Source organism: Salmo trutta, chromosome 11 (assembly GCF_901001165.1).
Source record: "Salmo trutta chromosome 11, fSalTru1.1, whole genome shotgun sequence".
NCBI lineage: Eukaryota > Metazoa > Chordata > Actinopteri > Salmoniformes > Salmonidae > Salmo > Salmo trutta.
Window position 1 is genome coordinate 6,522,929 of NC_042967.1, and position 10,455 is coordinate 6,533,383.

Sequence of the window (10,455 nt, forward strand, 5' to 3'; positions counted from 1 at the left end):
TATCAAAGCAACTTACATTCATGTGTGCATACATTTTATGTATGGAAGACTCCGGGAATTGAACCCACTACCCTGATGGTAGAGCATGGTGCTCGCGCTAACTGAGCCATACAGGACCAGTTAATAGACCAATTAGAAAGAGAGTTACAAGGCTCTCCGCCAATAACAGGTCATTTTCCATTTTCTCCTCCCCACTCAGACCACTCTCAGACCGTGCTTGCAAAATTATTGCTTGAGAAATTGCTATTTGCTAAGAATCTATTGTTGTTTCTTTTTCAACATTTTAATAGAAAAGAATCACAGTAAGGTAGTTAACTGTTACCGAGTAATGATTTGATATTGAGATAAAATGGCTGCATTGGACCTTCAAGTCACACTTGCCCCAGCTCAGCCCTACCAGCCCCTGGCCTAGCCATACCAGCCCCTGTCCCATCCACACCAGGCCCCAGCTCAGCCCTACCAGCCCCTGGCCCAGCCATACCAGGCCCCAGCTCAGCCCTACCAGCCTCCCGCCCAGCCATACCAGGCACCAGCTCAGCCCTACCAGCCCCTGGCCCAGCCATACCAGGCCCCAGCTCAGCTTCTACAACTCACCATATGCAGCCTGCCTTTTATGCTCGCTTTCATTCAAGCAACACTGAAGCACCAGCTGTTCAGGATGACTGTGTGATAACGCTCTCGGTAGCCGATGTGAGACCTTTAAACAGGTCAACATTCACAAAGCCCCTGGGCCAGACGGATTACCAGGACGTGTACTCAAAGCATGCCCGGACCAACTGGCAAGTGTCTTCATTAACATTTTCAACCTCCCCCTTGTTTCAAGCAGACCACCATAGTCGCTGTGCCCAAGGAAGCAATGGTAACCTGCCTAAATGATTACCGCCCCGTAGCACTCACGTCAGTAGCCATGAAGTGCTTTTTATGGCTCACATCAACCGCATCCTTCCGGATAACCTAGACCCAATCCAATTCGCATATCGCCTCAACAGATCCACAGATGACGCAATCGCACTCCACACTGGCCTTTTCCACCTGGACAAAAGGAATGCCTATGTGAGAATGCTGTTCATTGACTACAGCTCAGTGTTCAACACCATGGTGCCCACAAAGCTCATCACTAAGCTAAGGACCCTGGGACTAAACACCTCCCTCTGCAACTGGATACTGGACTTCCTGACGGGCCGCCCCCAGGTGGTAAGGGTAAGCAACAACACATCTGCTACGCTGATCCTCAACACTGGGGCCTCTCAGGGGTGTGTGCTTAGTCCCCTCCTGTACTCCCTGTTCACCCACGACTGCGTGGCCAAACATGACTCCAACACCATCATTCAATTTACTGACGACACAACAGTGGTAGGCCTGATCACCGACAACGATGAGACAGCCTATAGGGAGGAGGTCAGAGACCTGGCAGTGTGGTGCCAGAACAACAACCTCTCCCTCAATGTGAGCAAGACAAAGGAGCTGATAGTGGACTACAGGAAAAGGCGGGCTGAACAGGCCCCCATTAACATCGACGGGGCTGTAGTGGAGCGGGTCGAGAGTTTCAAGTTCCTTGGTGTCCACATCACCAACCAACTATCATGGTCCAAACACACGAAGACGGTCGTGAAGAGGGAACGACAACACCCCTCAGGAGACTGAAAAGATTTGGCATGGGACCCCAGATCCTCAAAAACTTTGACAGCCGCACCATAGAGATCATCCTGACCGGTTGCATCACCGCCTGGTATGGTAACTGCTTGGCATCTGACAGTAAATTGGAAATTCCCTGTGTCTGTGATGCCCACCGTTTGATGCGAAGCAGACCCGGTGGCGAGCGTGGTGAAATGGTTATAAATGTGGTGCTGACATACAATCACTTATAGAGCTTTGATCAGAACAGCAGTTGATTATTGGTGCATAGTTTATGGAACAGTGGCAAAGACTTGGCTTCAGAGGCTGGACAGAATCCAGTATAGCTCTTTAAGGATATGCACTGGTGCATTTAAATCAACACCTGTAAGTTCATTATTTGTAGAGGCAGCAGCGATGCCTTTGGTGATACGCAGTAAAACATTGTTAACTTATTGTGTTAGACCAGGGGTGTCAATCATTCCATGGAGGGCCTAGTGTCTGCGGGTTAAACATTTTTTCCTTTCAATTAAAACCTAGACAACCAGGTGAGGGGAGTTTTTTACAAATTAGTGACCTGAATTCTTCAATCAAGTACAAGGGAGGAGCAGAAACCTGCAGACTGTCAGGATTCCGTAAGGCAGGAGGAAAAGGCAGAGTCAAACGCAGGAGACGTAGTCCAGTAGTGCCGTAGAACGGTATATTTATTGCACCGAAAAACCACTCGGCGTAACAAAAGGGCATAGGGTGTGCCCAGAGACCACACGGGAACACAGTAAACCCCGAGAAAACAAAGATACGCACGGGGCGCAGCCCGGCAAATATAACATTCCTCTAGCGAGAATCCGCTGGGGAAAAAATACAGAACGTTCACAGACCTGCCTGCTGACGAATAAACAATCCCGCACAAAACACAAACCAAAAGGAACAAACTAAATACACCCCCTACTAATTACAGAAAAGGAAACAGGTGCGGACTTAGACAAAACACAACGAACACAGAACATAGATCGGTGGCAGCTAGTAGACCGGCGACGACGACCGCCGAGCGCCACCCGGCCGAGGAGGGGCACCATTTTCTGTGGATACTGTGACACAGACACTCTGTCCTCCGTGGAATTAGTTTTACACATGTGGGTTACACTGAAAAGCTGTGAGGTTGGTCATCTCACTGCTACTGTTCTAGATTGCTGTTGGGAATATACTAGTAGACAAGGCAGTGGATTTAGGGAGGGAGTTGGAGGTTTAGCCTTTCTGTGGTCCTGTTGTTGATCTAACCTTGGTAAAGAAGTGAGTGATATAGGGGAACTTGTTGACAATTACATTGGTAGAAACTTTATGGGTGCCTCGAAAGACCCAGATATTGGTCGTACAGGAGCAGGTGTTTACATTCCTCAATTTGATGTGGAGATGTGTAGAAGACTAACAGATGAACTCTCAGTATACTCTTAACTTGTTTGCAATGGTAGCTGCCCTCCAGTGGGTGGAGGATGTTCAACTTGTCCGAATTGTAGTATACAATTGCCTGTCTGTATTGATTAGTTTATCATCTGGCAAATCTAATAGGAGTGACCTACTATTGGAGGGATTAATGTATTATGGAGAATCGAGAGACAGGGTGTAGTAGTGCAATTCTTCTGGGTCCCAGCCCATTCGGGAGTGAACGTAAATGAAATGGTAGACCAGGTAGCCAAAAAGGCTTTAAAACGAGATATAATTGATATTCGTGCTCCATTGGGTAGAGGTGAGGCCAAATGTAAGATTACAGCCATTATGATAGATGTGTGGCAGAAGAGGTGGGACTCAGAACCCAAGGGCCAGCATTTACATGCCCTCCAAAAAAAGGTTGTCGGACCAAGATTCAAGGGTCAGATTAGGAAGGAAGAGGTGGTGTTTGCGCGATTGCATCGAGGACATTGTACATTGAACTTCTCATATTTGGTTGGCAAGCATGTGAATGGTTTGTGTTCAGAGTGTATGGTCAATGAAACAGTGAAGCATATGTTTATGTCCCATACCACTCCATATCATCCTATGGGCAATGGTCAGATGGAAAGATTCAACCGCATGCTTGGTAACATGGTCCGATCGTTGCCAGCGAGAGCAAAAGAAAGATGGCCCCAGATGTACAACTGTACCATACACGAAATTACAGGATTCGCACCGTTCTATCTGATATTCAGCCGAGTTCCAAGGTTGCCAGTGGTCATCATGTTCGCACCTTGAAAAATGAAGACGTGTTGACTCATGACGAGTATGTCGACTCCTTCCAAAAGGACCTGCGAGAGGCTGTCAGGATTGCTCAGGCCAACACCACTGAAGCTCAGAAAAAGCAAGCAAGTCAGTATAACAAGAGAGTGAAAGGTACTGCCCTGGAGATTGGAGACCAAGCTCTCTTGGCAAACCGAAAGAAAAGAGGAAAGGGAAAACTTGTGGGATTCAATGGTCTATGTGATCACATGGAAAGACCCATCTGTGCACATCTACAGTTTGAAGATCCTACAACCAAGAAGAGTAAAGTGGTTCATCGAAACTTCATACTGCCAGTGAACTTCCTGCCGGTGGGACAGACAGATGAGATGTCCACAGTCGCCTCTACTGCTTCAGAGGAGAACATAAACGCAGACAGCGGTGACGACAGACCGGTATTCGATATGGATGAGGATTCAGAGGATCAAAAGACTGCTGCCTGGATTCTCGAGGGCCAGAACCCTGAGGGGCCCATGGAAGCTGAAGCCCAAAAATCTGCAGGACTTGAAGATGGAGTAAACATGAGAGAAGCTGATCCTCGAAGCCTACGGGTGGACATGATCTCCGGACAAACAGCTAGCTCAAGCACAGGAAGCTCCTCAAGGATGCCTAGTGATGGTTCAAGTGATCCTTCCGAAGATGACACAAGTAAAAAAGCGACGTCAGTGAGCAGTCTAGATGGCATCAGCAGTAGAAGGGCATCAGTCAGCGGCTCTGGATGCATAAGATCTACTAAAATGAGATCGAGTTACCAGAGCATAAGATCTACTAAAATGAGAACGAGTAACCAGAGCATAAGATCTACTAAGAAGAGAATGAGTAACCAAAGAGAGGAAGAGCGCAGAAACAGCCAGACTTCTGAGCTCACTGATACAGTCCTGAGACCCAGTGAAGACACCCTGAGAACTCGAACTGGAAGAGTTGTGAAGCCTGTCAGAAGACTTTTAGAGTCAATGAGTCAAGTGATTGCTGAGCCTGACAAAAGAGCATTTAACTGCCCTGATTCAAGCCCTATCAACTTTTGTTGAAGTGACAGTACTACCCCAGTGAAACATAGAGGCCCAGAGGATAGATTAATAGAGAAATAGATCTCAAGAAAGAATCAATAGATTAAGGGAATGAGAAATACTTTATTAGAGGGTCATAGGTTATATGAATAAGGCCATATTTCTACCTGGCTTGATCAAGGTTACCCCTGTGGAGGAAGAACTCTTACCTTATGTCTTAACGTTTGGTGTAATTAAAATAGTTAAAATGGTTATTCCATCAAACTTTAAATTATTAGAATAGTACCCAACGCAGAACAGAATATCCAGGTGAAGGGTCAGTGGTCCAAGCCCGCGAACAGGAATATTCCAAGTTCAGACAGAAGGGGGGAGTCAGATCGCTATGATCGCTAGGAACTTTACTTTTGGTTTCTATTTTCAATTGTTGCACTACTAGTACTGCCTGTTGATGTTAAGTAGGCAGTTACAGTAGCTGGATGATATTAAATTTGTTTTGCTCAATATGGCTGCAGCAGTGTTTCCAACCTGTAGTTTTACTACGCCTATCCTCTCAAGGAGGATTAGAGCAACAGTTGTATAGAGGGCAATTGATCTCAATTCAATTCAAGGGATTTATTGGCATGGGAAACATATGTTAACATTGCCAAATCAAGTAAAGTAGATAATAAACAAAGTGAAATACACAATACAAATTTACAGTAAACATTACACTCACAAAGTTCCAAAAGAATAAAGACATTTCAAATGTCATATTATGTGTATATACAGTGTTTTAACGATGTGAAAATAGTGAAAGTACAAAAGGGAAAATAAATAAACATAAATATGGGTAGAATTTACAATGGTGTTTGTTCTTCACTGGTTGCCCTTTTCTTTTGGCATTAGGTCACAAGTCTTGCTGCTGTGATGGCACACTGATATTTCATCCAATATTGGGTTTGTTTTCAAATTCTTTGTGGATCTGTGTAATCTGAGGGAAATATGTGTCTATAATATTGTCAAACTGTACATTTGACAGGAGGTTTTGTGGGCAGTGTTGCACATAGCCTTTCTTCTTTTGAGAGCCAGGTCTGCCTATGGAGGCCTTTCTCAATAGCAAGGCATAGTCAAAGCTTTCCTTAAGTTCAGGTCAGTCACTGTGTACTCTCTGTTTAGGGCCAAATAGCATTCTAGTTTGCTCTGTTTTTTTAATAATTATTTCCAATGTGTCAAGTAATACTTTTTGGTTTTCTCCTGATTTGGTTTGGTCTAATTGTGTTGCTGTCCTGGGGCTCTGTGGGGTCTGTTTGTATTTGTGAACAGAGCCCCAGGACCAGCTTGCTTAGGGGACTCTTCTCCAGGTTCATCTCTCTGTAGGTGATGGCTTTGTTATGGAAGGTTTGGGAATTGCTTCCTGTTAGGTGGTTGTAAAATTTAACCGATCTTTTCTGGATTTTGATAATTAGCGGGTATCGGCCTGATTTTGCTCTGCATGCGTTATTTGGTGTTTTACGTTGTACACAGAGGATATTTTTACAGAATTCTGCATGCAGAGTCTCAATTTGGTGTTTGTCCCATTTTCTGCATTTTTGGTTGGTGAGCGGACCCCAGACCTCACAACCATAAAGGGAAATGGGTTCAATAACTGATTCAAGTATTTTTTGCCAGATCCTGATTGGTATGTCGAATTTGATGTTCCTTTTGATGGCATAGAAGGCCCTTCTTACCTTGTCTCTCAGCTCATTCACAGCTTTGTGGAAGATACCTGTGGCGCTAATGTTTAGAATAATCTCTCTCTCTCTCTCTCTTTCTGATCAATAGCATACGTAAAAAAGCAAGCAAAGTAAATATCATGCATGCTCTCTGTTTTGGGCACACTACTCAAACATGGCACCGAATTGAAAGGTAATAGGTTAAACTCTAAATCTGTAAAGTCAACGCAGTGAGTTGTCCATCTATCTATAAGACGAGGCTGTGTTGTTATGTAGTGACCCCTTGTCCCCATCGACTTGCTAAATAAGGCCAAGTCAACAAAAGAAAGTCATGCAATGATTATTTTAATGAAGATATTTTTGTATTCCTTTTTTAGTTTTGCTAGTCAAGCAATGCACAGTGTTTCATAGTACAAACAAGTGAAGCAGTATTTTATCAACACCATTCCCCCTGAAATAGATTAGGTTACACTATTTTCTGACAATAGGCCTAGATAGAATTCTCAAATGCAATGTGTTTAGAAGTTTCTAATACAATCAGTTGTTTCATTAAATCTTACTTTGGGTGGACTGAAACTGACTGTGATGGTGAGAACCTTTAGCTGACAAAGGCTTAGTTTTTGAGCAGTGGGTTTTCTCTAACATTTTACAGGGTCCTGGTGTCGTGATGTCTGAGAAAGCTGTAATGCAAAGCGTATCTGACAGGTAGTATATACTGCTATACTGCTCATCTGTCATCTACTTTAAATGATAAACCTCCCACTCCCTTTTTCCACCATCCCCTCTTCTTCTTCTCCTCCTTTCGTTTCCTCTCTTTCACCAGATATGAAGGCACACAGAAAATAATTGGTTTGGCTGCACGGCTTATCATTCCATTCCCCATTGACTGAGATGCATAGAGATGGAGAGATAAAATGAAAAAAGTTAGTTTTATCCATTATGAAATCCCTTTTAGAGAGTATTGAGCTATATAAGTAGCTAAGTAGCCTTGTCCAAGCCAGAACGGCATGAGCCTATCTACTGTTTCTGTACCATGAGGCTTTTGATGTATCATTTAATACAAGTACAAGGCCTTGACACTAGTCTATCACAGGGCCTTACCCCCAAAACTTCACTTTAATGCTGAGTGCCAAGCAGAGAGGAATCTGTCCCCTTTTGGTATGACTAGACCTGGGATTAAACCCCCAACCTTCCAAGCTCAGGACAGTCACTCTAACCACATGGCCACTGATCTATATAACACAAAACTAGGAGATTTGTCATACTTCAAATCTAAAACCTCCCACTCCCTTTTTCCACAATAGTTAACACAATTCTGAATACATCAGCATACTGGATTTGGTGCAGCTGGTAGCTTAGCGGTTAAGAGCGTTGGTTCAAATCCCAGAGCTGACTAGGTGAGAAATCTGTCGATGTGCCCTTGATTAAGGCAATTAACCTTAATTGCTCTTGTAAGTCGCTCTGTCATGTCCCCTCTTTCCCCTACTCCCGAGTTGCGCAGCGGTCTAAGGTACTGCATCTCAGTGCTAGAGGCATTACTACAGACGCTGGTTCGATTCCAGGCTGTATCACAACCAGCTGTTATTGGGAGTCCCATAGGTCAGCGAACAATTGGCCCAGCGTTGTCCAGTTTAGGGTTTGGCCGGGGTAGGCTGTCATTGTAAACAAGAATTTGTTCTTAACTGACCTTCCTAGTTAAATAAAAAAATACTCCCTCCCTCTCTGCCTGCCTTCCTTCCCTCCCTCACCCCCTCTCTCCCTCCCCTCCCATTATCCCTGCCTTCTCTTGCTTACGCTGCCAGTTCATTTCCATGCACTGTCCATCACCGGATGGCTGCCTGGGGTTCTGAAGCCAGGAATAGTAGTCCATGGGTGACCCATCAGTCCAGAGGTAGCGGTGAGGCTATGAGAGAGAGAGAAAGAGAGAGCGATACAGACAGACACACAGAGATCAAGCATAACGACAGAAGGAGTTGGGGGGCATAAAAACTGTTGTCCACCTGGTTTTTATAATGATGATCAAGTTGAATGGTGAACACTATGGGGTGGTTTCCTGGATACTGATTAAACCTAGTCCTGGACTAAAAAGCAAACTCAATAAAGAAACTCCATCAATAATAATTTTTAGTCCAGGTCAATCTGTGTCTGGGAAACTGCCCCTATTTAGTCTAAAACGGCCACCTGAAGGGGGTCGGATACTGTAAAACCGCCAAGCCAGATGCGAGGGGAATTTCTGCTGAACGTCTGAGCAAAAACATCCACATCCTCATTCTCCTTGGCAGAGTGGATTGATATCAGATGAGATTTTCCCTTTTGAGAGTGGCAGAAATCCTGTGTGGGTGAGAATGAATGAATGAGAAAACGAAAGAGAGAGAGAGTTGTCATCATCAAAATACATTTAGAGTTAGGGTTAGACACTAATGCACAACACTGAAAACTTGTTAAAGACAATAGTGTGGATATACTGAACTAGAGTACAGCATGCGGCTTTGAGAGTTAGTTATGGTGGTCATTTTGCGTATCATGTAGAGATAGAGGTTCACTACGGTATGTCTACCTTTAACGAAAAGAGACATTGGTCTCAATGAGACTCTCTTGCCTAAATAAAGGTTAATTAACTGAGAGAACATGGGTCTGTAGGCTAAAACCTTAGAGACGTCTGAATTTACCTCAGCAGATGCAAAGTCCAATTGTTCTTTGAAGTGCTTAACACATTTGGACCCCAGTTTATACCAGGTGGAATGGCCAGGACATGGGAGAAAGGCCTTGACCTTCCCAGAGACCCACTTAGGTTCTAAAAGAACAAGGGGAGAACAAGCGAGAGATTAAAAGGACGGATATGAGAGAGAGGCTCTCTAAGTGAGAAACCTACATGCCAATTATATACCAAATATTGTGTTCCCTACAGGTTATAGAAAAGAGCAGAAACGTTAGGGCCTGTCTTAGACTCATATAGTATTCACGCTACAGTGAATACTATAGTATTCACATGTATACTATAGCATATATTTTCTTATGTGGGCAGACACAGAACTTTACATGGCTATTCTAATTTGAGCATTCTTTTGAGTCCAGGATTAGGCTTATTCTGGGTCAGGGTAACCGGCACTCAATAAATATCTTCTATTGAGAGAATCTACATCAGTCACTGTGGTGTTGAGATGATGAGGGAAGGCTACTGTACCGGTGGAATTTAGGCCATTGAGCACCATGGCAGACGCCCCGAGTAGCATCATGGCCAGAATGGGTAGGACCTTCATCATGGGATCTTCACTTCTCTTCAGCTGTTGGGAAAAGAGCAAAGTTATTATATATATTTTATAAAGGAAACTGGGAGTTCTGATCTGTGGAGGCACGCAACCAGACTCTGGCACACTCAGAGACAAATGGGAAAGAGGTGCATTTTCTCATTACAGAATTAAATATTTGGGTTTTACCTTGGTGTATGTAGATGTCAACGCCTTTTTCCTCTATTCTTGCTTCTCCTTGCCTCAGATGCTCTCTTTCACTCAGCTCTGCTTCCTTATATACCTATTCCATGCCTCTTAATCTCTATCCTAATCTCAGATGTATTTCCTCTTTTCTGCTGTCTCAACCTCTTACACATAAAAAGTTGCAACCCCTCTAGGTTTGTCTAGACAGTATGTGCAATCCCTGGGTACAGTTGTCACCCTTGCCCTTTTCAACAACAAAACAACTCCAGTTATTTGTTTTACTTGTCCCATTGAAAAACAACAAGTATAACTACAGTAATGTATCACCAAATGAAGCATTCCTACAGCATTCCTCCCTACAATCAAACATGGGAGAGTTTCGATAATACTGTGGGGTTGCTTTGCTGCCTCTGGTACTGGGGGCCTTGAACATGTGCAAGGCATCATGAGATCAGCAGA

General features: G+C 44.1%; 1 protein-coding gene across 1 annotated transcript; it reads right to left on the reverse strand.

Moving 5' to 3' along the window:
- Positions 1–6,890: 6,890 nt before the first annotated feature.
- LOC115202161 (C-type lectin mannose-binding isoform) lies at positions 6,891–10,086 on the reverse strand. The gene is made up of 6 exons (XM_029766092.1): positions 10,000–10,086; positions 9,747–9,846; positions 9,232–9,356; positions 8,744–8,893; positions 8,357–8,465; positions 6,891–7,448 (listed from the first exon to the last, which is right to left on the reverse strand). The coding sequence occupies exons 2-6, from the start codon at positions 9,823–9,825 to the stop codon at positions 7,306–7,308; spliced, it is 606 nt and encodes a 201-aa protein (XP_029621952.1). The 5' UTR covers positions 9,826–9,846; positions 10,000–10,086; the 3' UTR covers positions 6,891–7,305.
- Positions 10,087–10,455: the final 369 nt, after the last annotated feature.

What these genes read in the sequence shown, in the direction of transcription:
- LOC115202161 (XM_029766092.1), bottom strand. Translation starts at nt 9,825, where the DNA reads ATGATGAAGGTCCTACCCATTCTGGCCATGATGCTACTCGGGGCGTCT. An exon ending in TGGACTTTGCATCTGCTGAG is followed by an intron (nt 8,894 to 9,231) that starts GTAAATTCAGAC and finishes TCACCCACACAG; the next exon opens with GATTTCTGCCACTCTCAAAA. An exon ending in CATGGAAATGAACTGGCAGC is followed by an intron (nt 7,449 to 8,356) that starts GTAAGCAAGAGA and finishes TATGCATCTCAG; the next exon opens with TCAATGGGGAATGGAATGAT.